Genomic DNA, 21,184 nt, shown 5'->3' with positions numbered 1-21,184 from the left:
GAAGAACTGACTGCTTGGAAGAGACCCAGATGCTTGGAAAGATTGAAGGGAGGAGGAGAAGGGGACGACAGAGGATGAGACGGTTGGATGGCATCACAGATTCAATGGACATGAGTTTGAGCAACCTCCGGGAGTTGGTGATGGACAGGGAGGCCTGGCATGCTGCAGTCCATGGGGTCGCAAAAAGCTGGACACAACTGAGCAACTGAACTGACAGTCTGCTATCTATCCAAAGACACAGCGCTTTAATTATTTGTGAAAACTCTAGCTGGAACAATGTTCCTGTAGCTGGTCTAATGCAGAATAAACAAACAGCACAGCTAACACTGTGGGTGGGGCATACAGGGAAACTGATGTAAAATCCTATTAAAATGTATTCAGTAGTTCTACTCTGGAAAAAAAAAAAAAAAAAAGCACATTTCAATTCCTGAAAGAACTTTTCTCTCTCACCACGTTTATCAAGAAGTATACACCGACTCCCATCAGAGAGCCCTACACTCAGCCTCATGTCACGCCATTGTGATTCCAGGACTTCTAGCACTTCCACAATGGTCTTTGTATTCCACATTTAAATGAGATTTTCGGAAAGTCTTACTTATAGTTGGGTCTAGTTTAATTAAGGTTTAACAACAATCTCAGAAACACAAAATCAGATTCAGGTAACTACTTTGATATATTAATACAATTTATATCTTTAGTAAAGATTAAACTATAAAATTCATTTATTATACTTTAAAAATATTTATTTTATACTTTCTCATCTGAATTAAACAATCATCATGTGTAACTTGCATCTACAATTTCAGGCCACGAAGGTTATTTAACAGCAACCAATTTTTCCCTTTCCTTACAAAACTATAATCTTGTGGCTTGAAAATGTTAACAGACGTCCCCCGATCACCCAGAGGAACCTATTCATTGTGTAAGTCTCATATTTAAAAATTTTAAATACCTAAATTTCACTGAATGTTTTTTCTGGAGAGCAGATATAAAGCACCAAATGCAAGAACTATCACTATTACTGATACCTTGAGGACGAATGAGGTTATACACGCTTAGAGAGATATTCATCACCTGAGGCGTTTAAGGCAACATTTCCTCACTAAAAAGTCATTACACTAAAACCCAGATCTGTGGAGAGACAGGGAAAGACAGAGCTCTCTCTGCAAGTTTTTTACATGCAACCTAAATAATCCTATTTACAAGTATGAGTACCTCATCTGTTTTCCAAAAAGCTTTAAATGTTCATCTTTGTGTGACAAATATGAGAAGTGTAAAGATACCTCTTTATTATATGCCCTAAGCAAAAAATTAATCTTAATGTTTATTAAAACAAAACACTTAATAGCATTACTTGAAGATATGTTTAACTTAGGAAGACAAACTTATGTTTACAATTTTCACTTTTTTCTCCAGATATCTGGAACAAAATATTTCTCCTTAAATTTGTTTACTGTACTGTATTTAGTGAAAATACAAGCCTTAATAACAGGATCATCCACATGGCAGCATGGATCAGCTTATTCTCATGAAGAATTTAAGAAGCTATCAGCCTTCTGTACAGTCTTGCCTATATAAGAGGAAGCAAGGACTGGTTCCTTTCAAACCTGTAATTTATGAGTTTATTCAAACCCGCCAAATTGTTTTACGTAAACGCCTCTCACATTTAAAAATTCCCATGGCAACTCATTTAGTTTGGCAGACAGGAAGACCCAAATTCAATCCTTTTATCCTGCAGCTAAACCATTACAATGGTAATTCTGCTCTGACACTCTGAAGAGACTGCTAATTACTGTACTCTGGGTCCCTAGACAGATTCCCCATTCAGATTAAAATGGTTGTGCAAGGCAGAAAAACAGCAGCAACACCCTCCGTACATGAGAGACGGTCTCTCACATTACAGCTCTATCAAGGGGCGAGTGCATTACAGCAGGATCTTTTAATCCTTCTTTCCCAATAACACGAAAAGGAGGCCAACGATACCACAGACTTCAATTATTGATCCTTTGGTCAAGAACTAAATTAACAATTGAGTTTAAAACTCGCACTCTAAGAACAGACTGTGCTATCTCCAAAGTCATCACCTCTCTAGAATTTTATTTAGTTTTATTCATCTTTTAGTGCTACATGCGAGCTTTTGGTTTTGTTGATTTTCTCTATTTGTTCCTTTTCTGTTTCACTGATTTCTGCTTTATCATCTTCTTTCTACTTGATTTGTTTTTAATTTTATTTTCACAGCTTCTTAAAGGTGGACTATTAGTGACTTACGACCTTTCTTTTATACTTTTGAGACCTTTTATTTATGCTAAAAATATTTTCTCTGAATAATGCTTTAACTGCATCCCAAATATAATATTATGTGGTATTTTTATTACCATTCACTTCACAGTATTTCCTATTTTATTTTATGATTTCTTCTTTGACTTATGAGTTATTTCCAAATGTTTCCCAATATTTGGGACTTTTAAATTTATCTTATTGTGACTGATTGGTAACTGAATTCTGTTTCCAAAAAATGCTTTCTGTTAAGATTTTATTCTCTTTGAATTAGAGTACATTTTTGTAATATTCCATCATATTGTCTGTTTTGGTGACTATCCCTTTTACACTTAAAAAGCACATGTATTCTGCGGTAGTTGTTTATGTGTTTTATAAATGTCATTTAGATGAAGTAAGTGAAAGTCACTTAGTCATGTCTGACTCTTTGCGACCCCATGGACTGTATAGTCCATGGAATTCTCCAGGCCAGAATACTGGAGTGGGTAGGCTCTCTCTCCTCCAGGGGATCTTCCCAACCCAGGGATCAAACCCAGGTCTCCCATATGCAGGCCGATTCTCTACCAGCTGAGCCACAAGGGAAGCCCAAGAATACTGGAGTGAGTAGCCTATCCATTCTCCAGGGGATCTTCCTGACCCAGGAATCGAACTGGGGTCTCCTGCATTGCAGGCAGATTCTTTACCAACTGCGCTATCAGGGAAGCCCCATTTAGATGAAGGTGGTAGATAATGTTCAAGTCTTCTTTCCCATTTTCCCCCTGAATTACTGAAAGACTGTAAAGACCTCCATTCATTGTAATAATGTGTATGTATCCTAGCGTGTTCTCCTTGAAGGCATTGAAATGGCAGTTTCGACGTGTGCACATGTGTGCATGTATAGCTCACACAACCTATATGAACAGAGTAGACCTTAAAAAGATAGAGTATTGTGACCAACTTCAAGATGAAAAATTTACCAACTCAGATGACAAAGACAAATTTCTTGAAAAATATAAGAACAGGGAAATAAACTAAGTTCAATATTTATTAATATGAATGAAATGGGATTTGTAATGAAAAGCCTTTCCACAAAACCAAAAGAAAAATACAAGTCCCAGATTAGAATATTTGTCCAAAAAAGGATTCATTTTCAACACATAAAGAATTGCTTTAACATTAAAAAATAAAAAAGACAAGCCAAGAAGAATGATAGAAAGATTTAAGATACTTCATCAAAGAAAATATATGAATTCTCAAGAAGCATATTAAAAGATGCTCCATATCATCTGTATTCACAGAAATAAAAATTAAAACTACAAGTGAAAGGAGAAACAAACTGTGGCTTATGTATTCAATGGAATGCTAATTATCAATCAAAAGGAACAACCCACTGATACATGCAACAGTATGGATGAAACTCAAAAGAGCCAAGCTGCATGAAAGTACAAAGAAAGGAAATCTAGACAAAGCGAACTGATTTAAAAGAGGCAAATTCATACAACCGGAGAGTAGAATGTTGGTTGCCAGGGGCTAGGGAAGAAGCGATGTCCATCAAACGGCACAAACTCTCAGTTATGAGATGAATAAGTTCTGGGGGTTTAAGGCACAGTATAGTGGTTACATTTAATTAATACACTGTACTCCTGAAATTTGCTAAGAGTGGATTATACACAAAAAAACAATGAGTGTATGAGATGATGGATGCTAACTTGATTGTGATGGTAACTTGTTAATCTGAATTGATGGCAAAAGGGCTAAGAGAAAACTTTTCGGGGTAATCGAAACCTTGACTGCAGTAGTGGTTGTAAGAATATACAACTGTCAAGGGCCAAACTGTACATTCAAAATTAATGCGTTTTTATTTGTGTAAAAAAATAAAAAGTTCCTGAAGAAGAGCGTTTTTTTCATGCTTCAAAATGGCTATGCTTCAGAGTTAAAAAGACTGCTCTTATGTATTCAAATCAGACTCATGAGTTTACAGATCATTCCTCAAACAAGTATCTCTATAACACTAGATGGTGAATACACTCTCAGAAAAAAAAGTTTGATGGTCAATTAAATTTGGAAATGGTTTCTACCAGAGATTCACAATACTTATATTTAAGGCTTTCTTTTATCCAGAATACCTATGAAAAGTATCTTATGAAATATAGTTATGGAACTGCCACTGTCCTAAACATTAAACATCCTGCTTTAAATAACTTTCTCTACCCCTAATGCTCTAAAATATAGTCAACCTGGAATAAATATTTGTTAATCTGAAGAGAATACTAGAAGAGTTACACTTGGATAGCTATTGGCATCTTAAATTTACCAGATTCAAAACTGAGTTCCAAGTAATCTCTTCAAAATCTATTCCTAACACACCCTTCATCAGAGTAACAGCAATTATATCCTTTCAGTTGTTCAGGCTAAAAATCTTGGTATCATGCCTGACGCCTTGCTTTCTAACATCCCATAGATGATCCATTAGCAAATCCTGCCAGTTTCACTTTAAAAATATGCTTAGAAATGAGACCATGACTCACTTCTGTGGCTACACTGACCCAACCCATCATCACCTCTCATCTGAATTAATGCAAGAGTCCAGGAACTGGCAAACTTTTTCTGTAATAAACCAGACAGTAAATGGCTTTTCTGGGCATATGGTCTCTGTGGCAGTTACTCAACTCACCACTGGAGCTCAGATGCAGCCACAGACAATATGTAAACGAAGCAGCATAAGCATGGCTGCGCTTCAATAAAACTTAGACAATGCAATTTGAATTTTATATAATTTTCACATTTCATGAAGTATTATTCTTCTTCAAATATTATTCTTCTGATTTTTTTCCCCCTGGTCATTAAAAAATGTAAAAACCATGCTAAGTTCATGGGCTATTCAAACCCAGGTGGGAGGCTGGTTTTGGCCCACGGGCCTTAATTTGTGAACTCCTATGAGAGCTTCCTTTCTTTCACCTTGTGTGATTTATTCTGTTTTAAACAGAGCAGACCACTAATCCTTACTAAATATTAATCAGACCATGTCATTCCCTTCTCCTTAAGCACTCCAATGGTTTCTGCTTAGAGAGCTCAGTCCTGTCTGACTCTTTGCGATCCCATGGACTATAGCCCACAAACCTCCTCTGTCCATGGGATTCTCCAGGCAAGGAGACTGGAGTGGGTTACCATGCCCTCCTCCAGGGGATCTTCCCAACCCAGGTTCCCCACCTTGCAGGCAGATTCTTTACCATCTAAGACACCAGGGAAGGCCACCCATTCTAGACCAAAAGCCAAAGTTCTTAAAATGGTTAACAAGGCCCTGTACAATAATTAATCAACTGTCATAATATATACATGAGGATACTAAGACCAAATTTAATTAAAAGCAGGTTCAGATATTCTGTTAAAAAAGGCAAAAAGAAATGGAAATTTAGTCTACAGCCATACCACCCTGAACGTGCCCAATCTTGTCTGATCTCAGAGGCTAAGCAGGGTTGGGCCTGGTTGGTACTTGAATGGGAGAAATGGAAATTTATAGCACATTACGGTATCAGTGTGGTGGGAATAAAGGAAATGAAAACATCTGATAACAGAACATGAGTAAATTAATACACAAGTTCTCTGTAAGGATCAAATCTATGTTAAAGTGATTTGAACATATAAAGATAAGAGATCATAATTTCCCAAAATATGCTAAGCAAAAACTGTAAGTTCAGCCAAGAAATTTAACAGCCTCATTTATTTTGAAAGGCTCACAGGAAAAGTGTGCGAATTATTATCTGAATAAAAAAACAAGCACTAAAATGTCATCTGAGTTTTCTAATTACAATAAACCAGTTCAACACGCATATCTAAAAGCCTAAGTTTTACATATATAAAATTAACAATTAATCTATTAAAATACCATTTGTCTAATTACAAAATAGTATTTTATCAAAGGGTTAGATTAAATTAGTAACTTTCTCATAGACGCTTAAAGAAACAAAACTGTAAAGGAGAGCGTGCAGCAGCACACGGCAACATGGCCTAATAAACAGGAATGACCCACACACCCTATGACCACACACCCTAGCCGAAACACTCGGCTAAAACTAACGTCTACAGTGTAAAACTCCGTAAACAGCATACGAACTATAGCTTTTTTAACCCAACTAAAAAAACACAAACCACAAATAAGAATCACAAGTTCCTAACAATTTCAAGTAACTAATTTTCTCACAGGAGCCACTTAAAATACGAAGGCTATCATTATATCTTCCTATAAAACCTCTGCTTAATGTTCTATCTATATGCTTAGTAAAATCCTAAAATTAATTATTTCACAAACATTTTCCTTCTCTGACTTTTAAAGTTTTCACAACTACCTATACTTTGTTTACAATTAAGAGCCACTTCTTCAGCGTACAACAAGGAGTTCCAGACAAGGTAACTCACTGGTTACCCTGCTTCCACAGGAGTGATGTGTCCAATCATTGATTATCTTTATACAATTTTTTCAAACAAACAAAAAAAATCACTCTTACTAATGTCTGAGAATCAATTGTGTGGGTTAAGACTAAAAGTGAAAAGAGAGATTTATTTTAACTGGGTTGGCAAGAATTTGTCTTCAAGAAATACAGTGGAGGCAGATTTACATCAATAGTTCTTTTCTGTCAAGGATGACCTAAGTCCCCAAAGATGAGCAAAATCAGGGCACTGATCAATAGTCCTTATCTGTCAATGAAGATGATGTGATTTCCACAAAATGTTACACTGTATTTATAAAAGTATATTGAAGATCTCAAGAATCTAAAGGAGGTATAGTTCAGATTTATGGAAACAAGACTGAACAACTAATTAACTGTACCTATGATAAAAAGAACATCTTTAGTCGATATTTCATAGTAACACATGAAGACTTGCCAGACTGGTTACACTGTATGTAACTGAAGAAATGACTTTTCTCTAGTTATGCATGGTTTATTTTGTGATTGAAGAAACAAAAGAGACTAAAACAAACTAATTATTCAAATCAAAGAAACATTTGAAATAAAAAAAAAGTTATTATCCAGGATAAACAATTCTGTCAGGTAAAGTACTACAACTACAGATTTAGTGTGATCATCTCAAAACCCCTATTACAATACTTTTGCAGTGAAATTAAAAACTGCTAAGGCTTGTCTGAGTTCCTGTGCTTGCTGGGAGAAGGGGGGTCGGGAGGGAGCTTGGGTGGTGGGAAGGAACTTACTGCAAGGCTGTTCTGAAACCCCAATTTGAATTTAAAAGGTTTGAACGCTGAATAGTAAGTTATGTGTGGTGTTATGTAAACTGATGGAAACACATTCAAATTATCAAAATTAGAAAAATTAGAATCAAATCACAAGGAATATAGGTACAAGGATACTGGAATTTCCCAGGCAAGAACACTGGAGTGGGTTGCCATTTCCTACTCTAGGGGATCTTCCTGATCTGACCCAGGGATGGAATCCGGGTCTCTCGTGTCTCCTGCATTGATAAGTCGGTTCTTTACCACTGTGCCACCTGCGAAGCCCACGGAATCCATAGGCAACACAGGTAATGCGCTCCTACTAACACAGATCACCCAACAGAAGTATTAGCTCGTGTGGACTTCATGTACACTCACTGCTTGTTTGCAATGAGAAACTGATCTAAAAGAGAGACAAAACTTTCATCAGCCCTACCTGATGATGGACCTACATTTTTACTCCGTAACAGACTGATGCAAAGGTAACCACACTTTTGAAAAACAGGCCACTGATTCGGTTTGCTCCACTTCACAAAAAATAAACAGGGAGCAGACTTTCCCATTTAAGAAATGGAGCAGTGTCTGTCTCTTATTCTATAGCAAATGACTTGCAAATTATTTTTATATTTTGTGCTTAAATAAAATTTTGAACAAATAATAACCTATTCTTTATTAACATAAACATTATAATAATTAAAACATTAACTAAAAAAGATCTTGGGTCTAAATCTTAAGATTTGGAAATTATTACTTACTGCAGGTACCAGTAATTTCTTCACTTCCTCAACAGCTCTCTTCAGTTTGATCTCTGCTCTGTTTTGAGCATCTTCCACAGTGATCAGTACATGTAAATCTTCATTGAGATGCTCCCAATTAGGCTTGCCTCGATTTTGCTCCTCCTAAAAAATTTACAAAGCACACGATTACAAATTTTTCTTTCCAAGAGACAGCACATCTTTCTAGCCATAATAATAACTTGCTGCAATCATTAAGCTATGCTTGCATTGTTTTGCTATGAGTAAATAAAAGGTCACTGAGGTAAATTTAAGCAAGTCACCCATCAAGGCCATGTGGCTAGTAACTTGCCAAATTTAGGAACTGAATCAACATCTTCATTCTCAAATTCAGCGGTTTTCCCATGTTGTTGCAACTGCTTTTAGTAACACTGGCTGAATTCAAGAACAGGAAAAGTATTTTGCCAACAGACATTATTGTGTAGACAAATGCCATTTGTTTTAAGCATTTCAAGTAGTGATTATGGAAACATTTCATCATAAAATAATAACAAGGAATAAATGTAACGATACTTTTAACTGTAGTTCTCTCAGACCTTACTTTAAAAACGGTGAGGTGTACAGTCACTCTTTTAACCATACCATCATAAACACTAGTTTCAGCAGAGAACATCTACATTTCATTTCCCTGGTGTCTTCAGATGACCCAGTGATCCCCAGGTGGAAAACACTGTCAAGCTACAGGAAAGATAGGCCATACTTTCCTTTCAGCTAAAATATAATCATTTCAGAGTTGCTTCTTGCCTTAAGCTTTAGAGATAATACACAAATATATTTGTAAGTATTTCATAAATATAATTTTAATAATTAAAAACAATATCAACATGAATATCAAAATGGTATAAATAAATAAATGCATATGGTTCAGTGCAATGTACCACACATAAACAATGAACAATACTTTTTTTTGAAGTTTCATCTTTAAGTATTCTATTTACTGAATTGTGAATACTATTTACTGAATTCTTCCAATCAAAGAAAAATAAACTGGTTACTAAAAACAAACAAAAAAAAAGTTTTCTACCACAACTCACATGTTTGCAGAGGTCATGCCAGGGAAAAGAAATATATGAAACTCAAGACAATAAGGATAGAAATGAGTTCTTAAAAAAAGTTTATGCTTCTCTTTATTTTCTATGAATATCATTAAGTGTGAAAAGGCACCCAAGTGTTGTGAGGGGAAATGGGAAACCAAACAAAGCACAGCAGCCTGTGGTGGGCCACCTGCGTGCTCCCAAGGAGTGAATCCAAGGAGACAGCACAGCACACTCACCAGGTGCCACAAAGTACTTGAAGCCTCAAGGGAAACAGCAATAGCTGATGTCTGTCAGACACCATGCAACCTTTGAGTTTAAAATATTTGTCTTTATCAATATTAGATCATGCTACATTCCTTTTGATGATGTCTTATCTTTGCAATGCTAGGTTTTCAGTGGTTGCTGTAATAAAAAGCCATGTCCATGCAAAATCAGTGTGGAACAGGAAGAGGGTGGTAGTGTCCAGTTTGAGAATCTGAACAGTATCCAAGAGAAAAACAAATCCATTAATAAATAATGTGGTTGTTTATAAATAAAATTTAAACAAAAATTTCAATTTAAGTTGTTTTGATAAACTAAGCTGTTTGGAAGTAACCATTTAAAAATGGGAAGAAAAACTCTTCAGCGTTTTTTTTGCCAAGGGGACACCATGAAAAACTGAGAGACTTAAAGAACTGGGAACCTCATGGCTATCTGTGTGCCAAATACAAAGTGTGCAGACACACCTCTACTGTAACAATAAAAAAATTTTAAAATCCAGAGTTTAATTTTTATGTTGAAAAACACTGACAATATCGTCTCACTGAAATTTATATCTGATCAATTTTTTCTATAAAAAGTTAAATAAAACTTTTTATAGAAGTTTTTATAGAAAGTGATCACTTTTTATAAAAGTGATAAAGTTCTGTGTGTTTATGTTTTAATGAACCTAAAAGTATCTCCACATCCATCAAATAAGCAATGTCTGCTTTGGGCCAAGATAAAGTAACATCAACAATATTCACTCTCATGTCTAAAAACAACCAAAAAGGAGGAGGATAGTGAGGTTGAGGATGGGAAGCCAACACACGATTGTCCAGGCTTCCTGGCCTGGGAAGCTCGAGGCTGCAGCCCTGGGAAGGGTGCCAGGCTGCCTCTCTGAGTGGAGAAGACTACCTTCGAGACCCAGGAGGGCACAGCAGCTAGAGCTCACCTAAACCAGTACTGGGAAAAGGAGCTGCACAGAGAGTGGAGGGCCTCCCTAGTGGCACAGACAGTAGAGTCTGCCTGCGATGCAGGAGACCTGGATTCGATCCCTGGGTTGGGAAGATGCCCTGGAGAAGGGAACGGCTACCCACTACAGTATCCTGGGCCTGGAAAATTCCATAAACAGAGGAGCCTGGCAGGCTAAAGTCCATGGAGCTGCAAACAGTTGGACATGACTGAGCGACTTTCACTTCACTTCACTTTGACAGTGGAAATCTGCACAAGCATTCAACTGAACACTGCTCAGCACATATGTGGGAGGAAATACCAGAGGCGAGAAAGAACCGATCAAAGGATTCAAGGTAGAAAACTTTATGATACACAGGACACTGGGACACGTACACAGAGGTCTCGCCTCCTGAGTGGAAAATAATTAGTCAGCAGTCTAAGCAGTACCGTGCCAGTAGTGCCTAAATAAATACTCAAAGCAAGACCTAAAAGGATCCAACTGTCTCCAATTTAACTGTGTCCCAGAACAAAGTCCAAGAACAGCTATAGGAATATGAAATATCCACCCAACAAGGTAAAATCCACACTGTGTGTGCTTAGTCACTCAGTTGTGTCCAATTCTCTTGTGACTTCATCGACTATGCCTGCCAGGATCCTCCATCCATGGGATTCTTCTCCAGGCAAGAACACTGGGGTGGATTGCTTTCCTTCTCCAGGGGATCTTCCTGACCCAGAGATTGAAACTGCATATCCTGTGGCTCCTGCATTGGCGGGCGAATTCTTTACCAATGAGTCACATGGGAAACCCTAAAATTCACACTATCTGGCATCTTATCAGAAATTAACAGGCAAAGTAAGAGAAAAAGGAAAACATATAAGAAAAAAAATTAACCAAAACCTACCACTGACATAATGTTATAATTAGTAGACAAAGACACTAAAAAAGCATATGTATGTGTATATTATTAATGTATACAGATACTAATACAAGGACAACTGAGGAACATTATAATCCAAAATATTTCAGAAAGGCCTAAGAATGAAAACTACACTTGGTAAATGATACTCCTAATAAATTCAACAATGTAAGTACCAGTTAAAACTACTAAAATAAAAGAAAGTTATACTTATAAGATTTGCTTATGGTTTCTAAAACACTGAGACACAAAAACCGTGAAACTAATGGAGTTGTGTACTTTCACTCCTTCCTAAAATTCTTCTGAAACACTGTAGAGTTTTAAATGCATGAACTAACTTATAAGAAAGAAGAAAATGGGAAAGGAAACAATTTGGAAACTATACTAGAAAGCAGATGACTAAGTAGTCAGGGTATTAGCTGACCCAGGCAAGAAGAAATTCACTTACACTCTAGAGCCTCCATAAAGCCTCAGGAAATCGGCAGCGGTGGAAGTGGTTTAAGGGTGGAGCTAAGACTGGAAAACTGGCTAACTTCTCTCTCCACATCCCCATTCCTTAAATAGCTGGCAATCCAGCACTTCCTAATTTCTAGCTGCAGACTAGAAATGTATCCCTGAAGATTTCCATATTCTGGAACTGCGTTTTGAGGGTCAGGTGACAGGACCCTTCAAAACACTGAAGGCTGAGGTGTCTAGCCTTCTCTCACTCTACCCCCAGCCCGCACACTGGGGGCCAGAGACCAGAAGACTTCTCTGGAAAGTATGGCCAATCCAACTACAGAAACTGCCTGAAGAAAGCAATCACTGGGCAAGGAGAAGAAAAACTCAAAAGTCCTCCGAGTTAAGAAAGGACACTGCATCCTGGAAACAAGTAAAAAATGCTATTAAAGGAATTCTTGAAACTTAAATATGACAGTAGAAACAAACAAACAAAAACGTATGGCAGAGGTGCTTGAAGATAAAAATTGAATTTTCTTTCCAAGTAAAGAGTAAAGCCAGAGGTGGAAAATGGCTGAACAATAGGAGAATAGGTAACATAAAGATTAGGGAACTAACACAAGAGGTCACAACGATGAATGGCTGATGTCTCACCATGAAAAAAGAAAAGCAGCAGAAGGGAGAAAAGTCATCAACATAATACATATTTTAAAACAAAACAGATAACAGTTTCCAAATGTAAAGGGCCCAGTAATGTCTCATCACAATGAAAAAGTGAGATCAAAACAAAACAACAGCAAAAAAATCAACTAGGGGTAAGGTGAGCACAAAATGCAGCAACAGAGAATGAATACCAAAAGAATCTCTTTAAACAGTAGAAAGTGACTGTGAGCAGTGGTGGCTGTTAGAAAGCAGAGAAGGTATTTTCTACATCAAGCTTTATAGAATTGCACACTTTTAATCCATGAGTGTATTAAACTCATTTTTAAAGAGGTTTTAAGATCATTCTATGCAGAAGCCACCTTTATACAATTGTAATCCATTCTAACTCAGGAAGAGTGAAGTAAATTCTGTCAACAGTGAATTTGAGCCAAGTCATTATTCAATACAAATATAATTTCTCCCTCTATTCTCTTTTTGTTTCTCAAACAGATAACAAAGGCAATCTGGGATTGGCAAGTCATAAAAGATACCCAAAAAGGTTCTCTTTTACTATAGACAAACAAGAGAGAGTGTAAAATTACAGTGTCTACTCTTATACCCTAGTGTACCTGCAGTTAAGAAGCCACTCCCAAAGTCTCTCACTTTCCTAATTTGGGACCAAAAAAAAAAAAAAAAAAGAAAAAAGGGGATGCAATGAAGCAGAGAGGACTGATGGCAAAATGGAGATACACCAAAGGTGGTGTATCTCTTAGAAACTGTGGTTGAGGCATTAATTTCTTTTTACAGTCATATTTTAATAGTATTTCAGAAATAAACAGCTGAGAAACTGATGTGAAAAAAAAATAGCTCATTGCAAATTATTACAATTTCTGTTTTATACTCACCCAAAGAATTTCATATAACTTGCCACCAAATCTTCAGCAATATACAATAATACGGCATTTTTTTGTATCCACATATTCCAAAACTTATACTTCCAGTCCATTCCTTACTGCTAGACCTCCAAACTCAACTGCCCGCTGACAAGTGTCTGTCAGTGACTGTAAAGCACTCAACATGTCCAGCTCATTCTTTTCTCCAAACTAGTCCACAGTTCGTCTCAGCTATTATTGATCCCGAATGAGCTTTCTGAGTTCTGTGTGAATTTTTAATACTTCAGAACAAGGACCAACTAACTGGTTTTGTGGGAAGTCTGAAACACAGTTATAAGCTTCCTTCGGTCCTGACAGAGAGCTGCTGTGCATTCACCTGTGCATTTCAATCCACACTAACTTCAGACACCATTTCCTGATTACAGGTTGTCAACAAGCTGGCCTATTTACAAACACAGATTCTCACACCCACAAACTTTATGCAATTGATCACCCACGTCCAGAATGTTTTCTTTAATACTTACTTTTATCCTTTATTGTTTATAGTACTACTCTACTTGTGTAGTACTATAACTGATAGTTATCTGTGCACTGTCTCTAGCTATTAGATTTACTGAAATGAACAACTGAGCTTTTATTGTTGATGAGCATCACTAAAATCATATTGTTTCCTCACAGTGCTTTGCTGTATTCATTACTACTGTGTCTGCCCAAATAAGTCTCCAGTTTCCCTTGATCATTTGTCTATTTCTGGGCCTGCTTCTATTTGACCTCCTATTTAAGTAGCAAGCTAACATTTGAAAATCCTTACAGCCCTAAATTTTATTCTTGGTCTCTTACTTTTCTTCTAGTCAACTCACTCAGATTTTCTAGGATGATGTTCATGAGGTCTGATTTTCATATCCCACAAAAGACAGCGCTTTTCCTTTATTCTATCAGTTCAATATTACCTTGTTACAACATATCAGAAGAATGCAATTAACAAAAAAAGTCAGTCTTTTTGCAACTGCAAGACTAAATTTATATATCTTAATATAATAAAGCAAAATGAGAGCAAAGGCAAGTTATTTATAAACAATTACAACGTGTACAAATAAGAACAAAGCTCAAATCACTGATCTTGGTTTTTTTATTTAAGGTAGTCTGAAATGACAAGACAGCATTCAAGGAAATGGAATGCATCTTAATTTATACGGTAAATTAAAGTTTAGTAACATATAAAACGATTCTATAATATCATTCACACCTGACTATGAAGCATTGACACAATTACCAATACTTTACTTTGGTTTATATTCTTGGCAAGTCTACTATCAAAAAACACATTTCAAGTAGCTCTGAGTGTTTCATGTGATGACAAAGAAATTCAGGAATGAAAATGATGATGATACTACCTACCTTCCTGCTGGCCAAGTGCCACACTGAGCAATCAAACATGTCCCCTCACTTAGTCATCCCAGCAGTCCTGAGACTGCGGTCCCAGTCCTCTCCTTCCCTCACAGGTCAGGAGGAGGTTAAGGCGGTAAGGCCTGCCCTAGCCACACAGACACACATTCTACAGGGAGCGCTTCAGAGCCTGCTACGCTTCCTAGAGCATGATATCGCCTACACGAGAGCCCTACAACTAAGTAAACTGCCTTAAAATAGCACCACAAATTAGTGCAAGAGTGATAGATTAGTGAAAGACACAGAACACTCAAGTCTTGACACTTAAGAATTTTTTCTACTCTGATCATTTTACCTTTAAACATTTGAGTGGGGGAGCATGTATTTTAAGCACAGCTTGTTCTCATAGAATTTTAGAGCTGGTAGGGAATTTGGATGCAGATAAAGAAACAGATTAACAGAGATGACTTGGTAAATTTATTTTGTGTTCTTCCCCCCTAATTCCAAGTCATATGCTCTTTCTCCATCAATGAATTCCTGGTTGAGTCACACACCGTATCAATAAATAACAGAGAATAGCTAGTAAAACAGATTTCTTACACCGACAAATACGCTTTTCTCCTAGAAAAGAGAAATGCCTACCAAATTTGAATGACACAAATACACAAAAATGATAAACCTGTGGCCACTTACACAGAATTCTTCTAATCGTTACAGTTTTCAATAGGGGAAGATGAAAATTTGGTCTTAATATACAATGCACACATATACACCCAATGTCATTCCTAAGTTAGGGCTGATTAAATCACCATCGTGAAATAAGCTTTAAGCATTACTTTTCAATAAAACATCACCCATTTCACTTGCTGTATACAGTGATATAAAAATATTCAGTAAAAAAATTCCTCAAAACCTGAGAAACTACTTTTGTTTTTGATTAAAAACAAAGCCAAAAAAAAACCTCAATGAGTCACTGACCTCTGAAATTTAAAATTATGCTCTAATTACAGTATCTGTTTGAACAACAAAGTAATTGTATAACATGAAGAATCAGAACACAATGATTGCCCCAAGCCCTGCTGAAAGACTCTTTTAATTATACATTCGTAGTCAGGCAAATGAGCACAAGACTTCTCTCCCTATTGCGCTCTTAATGTGGAAGTTCATACCCAAAATCTCCTAGAAAGGAATTCTGGAAAGTGCTTCGTATTTAAACAAACCAAGGTTTCAATAACCCATTTATAAACAATACATTTTAAGCCAAGTGATAAAGCCTAACATAACTATCTCCAGTTGTACATACAATCTTAAATCAGTATCAGTTTAAGAAATGTACACTGAGGAATATTTATTGATATATATATTGATATATATATAATTATATAATAATTTCATTATATATAATGAAATATATATAATTATATTATATATAATTGCTCACTGACTAACTCCAGTTATAAAGTTGACTTCAAAAAAATTTTTAACTTGAGTAAAACAGGAATCATGTTCTCAAAGCAAGTTATTTTCTAATAATATATAGAGATTAGAAAGTCAAGTCGCTCAGTTGCGTCAAACTCTTTGCGACCCCATGGACTGTATGTAGTCTACCACACTCCTCCGTCCATGGGATTTTCCAGGCAAGGGTACATACTTTTATTCAGTTTGTTGAAATCATTATCTAGGAATGTCTTTATAGGCAGTAGGTATTCTACAAAGGCTTATTAAATTTAGCACAGTGAAACAACTTGCTAAATTCAAAAAAGTGTCAGGTTAAGTCCTCATTCCAATTCTCATATATTAATTCCTCTAATTTAACTGTAATTACCGTGTGTCAAGACCAAACTTAAGTATCACCAGTTATGGCCAAACTATGGCCAAGTAATACTAGTCTGTCCCCATCATGATCAAAATCAGTAAACTTTCACTAGAGCTGAGCTGTTTATAGTATCCATGCCCAATTTGGGAAGCTAAATATGATCCTGATGATGCCATAGGTCAGGCTGAAAAGAACGAACTAAACAGTTTCCTACAGAAGGACAAAACTGACCGGGTGATTTTTAATTTCATTTTCCCCAAGTTTAAATATCAGTGGCTGCCTAATGCTTAAAAAAAAAAAAAAAAGACTCTGAGGAACTGGCTGGAAATCCTTTTGGAAACTTGGCTACGTTTCTGCTGCTAACGAACACTCACATACAAGTAGTTACTGTCCACGGAGGCATGAAGTGCTTCCACAAAGCATTAACAGAACCCTTTCACTATTCACATGAAACCTTGTACTAGATTTATTTCTTCCCCCATCTAGCAGACATAAAGATTATTAAAGGCAGAGAAAAACAACCATTTGTCTTAGAATGTGATGTTTTAAAGTGTTAAATCTAAGTATTTACTTATTGACAGCAAATCAGAAAAGAAGATTAAAAGTTAAAGATTACCATTTCTACTCATACCCATTTTATTTCCAAAATCGGCAAAAACTCAATTTCGGAAATCGCCTTTGAATGAAAAATTTTCCAGGTCCTCTCAGACAAAATGGGAGTATAGGAAACATCTTATCGTTTGTTCTTTTGACTGAAGTCTTACTATCAGTTCAGTCGCTCAGTCGTGTCCAACTCTTTGCAACCCTATGGAGTGAAGCACGCCAAGCCTCCCTGTCCATCACCAACTCCCGGAGTTTACCCAAACCCATGTCCATTGAGTCAGTGATGCCATCCAGCCATCTCATCCTCTGCCGTCCCCTTCTCCCACTTTCAATCTTTCAAGTCTTATGTATATTACTATCCAAAAAGCTCCAAGGAATCTGGAATCAGACTCTACTCCTATCTTTTAGCACTGACCATAATAAGTGCCGCATAACCACTCAATATCAAACCATGCTCACAGAGCAAGCACGATACAAAAATGCAGTCATAGCTAATATTATTATGAACAAAAACAACATAAAGTTAAAAAACTTTTTAAACCTTAGTAGAGGTAGTAGATATTATTATAATACCTGTTTCTCACTTGCAAATGACATAAACTAAAGGGCAGAAATCTGACTTACTCAATGTCATGCGGCTAAACTTCTCATTATACACTTCTGCCCTAAAGATTTTACAACTAACAGTATATTAAGAAGACAAGAAAGGTTAACAACTGTAATATTTAAAGAACAACAATGAAAGAAGATTAAAATTATTTCACACAAAACTGTAACAAGAAACAAGGTGAACATTTTGATAAAACCACCTACAGGATACCTTGCTGCCCTAAGCAAAGACCACTCCCAGGCCTGTGCTGGACGATCACTCTAAGGGCACAGCGAGTGAGTGGCAATGCCTGGTTTCCTATCACAGAGCTCCTGTTTCCTGAGGGAAGTTATTCAGAAAGCAAATTCTACAGATATTCAAAACAAAACAATTATTTGTTTAGTAGTTATAGTATTAGTTGCTCAGCCGTGTCTGACTCTTTGCAACCCCATGAACTGTAGCCCACCAGGTTCCTCTGTCCATGGAACTGTCAAGGCAAGAATACTGCAGTGGGTTGCCATTCCCTTCTCCAGGGCATCTTTCTGACCCAGGGATCAAATCCAGGTTTCTTACATTACAGGCAGAGTCTTTACCGTCCTAGCCACCAGGGAAGCCTCTTATTTCTCTAGATTATTTTAAAATATGATTTTTATATCCATTTGATGATATTCCTAGGAATTCATGATATTACCCTTAATCTTGGACAAAATATTTGAACCTTGGTCTCCTCATCTATAAAACAGAGGTAAGTTCTAACTGTGTTATGTTTGTACAGCACATAGAATAGTTGCCAGCATCTCCTAAGTGATGTTACCATGGTTTGAACAGGCTGCTATTTAAAATCAAAAAGTAAAATAAAAAGTGAAAAAAATAATAAAATCAAAGAGTAATAGAAAATTACAGGAAATGACCTAGGAATATAGAGTAGGGATGACTGAACAATAGCAAATAAAATAGCATGACTAAAGTTATAATTAAAAAAAAAAAGCTGAAAAAAACTTTTGGGGATAAAGAGTACCAACCTAAGAAAATTAATTTTGTCAATAAAAATATATTAAACATATTAAATAAAACATGAGAGATTGTTTCAAAATACAGTTTTTAGGATAAAGAAGCTTAATAAAGATCCACCTGTAATCTCTGGGTTGCAGACTGGAGAAGAGCTCAGCTGATCACAGGACTGGACTGCCTTCCGTGTATGCTTTAGATTTGAAACAACATATAAAGGAGGACGACCACAGTTTCCCAGAAATAGGAATAAGCCATGATCTGTCCACCAGCTCTACACAGAGAGACTAAGAGCAGTAAGAGGAATTTATAAAAAATTAAATAACTGAAGAATAAGTTCAAATACTACTTCTTTAGTAATATTTTCCTAAGTTACTCCCTCTATTAGAATTAATCTCCTCCACTTTGCTTCCTTCCATAGAACTTTATGGCTTTACATAATAATACTTTTAATATTGTAATACAGTCTTCTGCATCCAATATAAAATAATAAGCCTCAAGAAAGCAAGACAGGTATCTTTTTAAAAAATTTATGCACAATGCATCTGTGCTGTTTTTCAGTTGCTAAGTAATGTGCAACTTTCTGATCCCGTGGCCAGGCTTCCCTGTCCTTCACTATCTCCAGAGTTTGCTCAAATTCATATCCATTGAGTCAGGGATGCATCCAACCATCTCATCCTCTGTCGTCCCCTTCTCCTGCTCAGTGCATTTTTAAATGCCTAAATAAGAGTTTGATATTTAAGCAGTAGCTTACTATTTTTCTGTTCTTACACCTCTGCACAGATATGAACTTGTACCTCTTTTATGATATTTTTAATCAGGTCTCTCAAATATTCAATGAACATGAATTTGAGCGAACTCCGGGAGATAGTGGAGGATAGAGGAGCCTGACACGCTGTAGTCTATGAGGTCACAAAGAGTTGGACATGACTTAGCCACTGAACAGCAACTCCTCCTCAAATATTTATCTGCATTTGTCTTATTTTATATGTATATATATTCTATAAACTAAATGCTGTATCACACACAAACTTACTACTAGTTTCTCAACATATATGCATGCTACCATAATAAACACAATACAAAGTCATTTAAAGGACATTATTAAATTCATACTAGGCTTGTTTACCACGATTATGTCTTTTCTTTACTCAACACACGCTAAACTACTGTTCATCTATATTAGAAATCACTTTCCTAACGTATCTGGCAAAAGGTTTTGTATACAGTAATAAGCATTGAAGAAGCCTTCCCTGGTGGCTCAGTGGTAAAAAGTCCACCTGCCAATGCAGGAGACATGGGTTCAATCCCTGGGTCGGGATTCCCTGGAGAAGGAAATGGCAATCCACTCCAGTATTCTTACCTGGAAAATGTCATGGAGAGAGAAGCCTGGAGGGCTACAGCCCATGGAGTTGTGTTCAACTAGTTGGACATAACTCGGCGACTAAACAACAACAAGAAGCACTGCAGAAATACCTGGAATAAAACATTCTCTACCCACAGAAGTGAACAAGGCACATAATACAGTGAGGAGAGAACACAACCTGAATGCAAGCCTTACTTCAGGACCATATTTCAGTTATCTCAGTAATAACCTGGACTAACTCACTCATACATTCATTGATTTTTCAATAAATACTTATTAAGCTTTTCTACTACACAGAAGATACTTTCCTAGTGCACAAGGTTTATAACAGGTAACTGGACAAACATGCTAGCCCTTGAAAAGCTTAGAGGCCAGCAAGGAAGAAAGACATGAAATAAGTAATAACATAATAACTACTTACAACTGAGATAAGTGACAGACATCAAAGTTCACTCTGCTATAAGTGGACAGAAGCCTGGCTGATCTAGGTTATATGATAAACATTTTGCTAGGACTGAATGAAAAAAAGGATGTTGAAGGCAGTGACTAGCTCACAGTACCTCATACTTCTGCTATGTAACTCCTACTATTCCTATTCCTTCCCTAAGTCTTCTTAAAGACGGCTTTTCAGATAACAGGGATTTCCCTTAACTCCACTGCAGGACTTCCTTCCTGATATTATGTTAACATAAACAACCTTCAGGAAAGAACCAGTTCCTCAATTACAAAAGACTCTAAATTAAAGTCACACTAAAAAAAAAAAAGGAAAGAAAAGAAAGAAAAAAGTAAATAAAAAAAGTAAATTGGGAATCAACGAACAATTCCTCCTGATTAAAAAAAATATAGGTTCAGTTCAGTTCAGTCGCTCAGTCGTGTCCGACTCTTTGCAACCCCATGAATCGCAGCACGCCAGGCCTCCCTGTCCATCACCAACTCCTGGAGTTCACTGAGACTCACGTCCATCGAGTCAGTGATGCCATCCAGCCATCTCATCCTCTGTCGTCCCCTTCTCCTCCTG

At 36.6% G+C, this 21,184-nt stretch overlaps 1 protein-coding gene across 11 annotated transcripts in view; it reads right to left on the bottom strand.

Annotated features, from left to right (window-relative positions):
• QKI (QKI, KH domain containing RNA binding) overlaps positions 1–21,184 on the bottom strand; it is a 160,234-nt gene that overhangs the window by 27,063 nt on the left and 111,987 nt on the right. For all 11 annotated transcript variants that reach the window (XR_008698456.1, XM_055536171.1, XM_055536172.1 and 8 more), the window contains one exon: positions 8,239–8,382. Coding sequence is in view for 10 of the 11 variants with exons in the window: in XM_055536171.1 (XP_055392146.1) it covers positions 8,239–8,382 (144 nt within the window). In the remaining variant the exon portion in view is untranslated. The remainder of the gene's footprint in view (positions 1–8,238; positions 8,383–21,184) is intronic.

This window comes from Bubalus kerabau, chromosome 9 (assembly GCF_029407905.1).
Source record: "Bubalus kerabau isolate K-KA32 ecotype Philippines breed swamp buffalo chromosome 9, PCC_UOA_SB_1v2, whole genome shotgun sequence".
Lineage (NCBI taxonomy): Eukaryota > Metazoa > Chordata > Mammalia > Artiodactyla > Bovidae > Bubalus > Bubalus kerabau.
The sequence above is the reverse complement of the archived record's forward strand: the minus strand, read 5'-3'. Positions and strand labels throughout refer to the sequence as shown.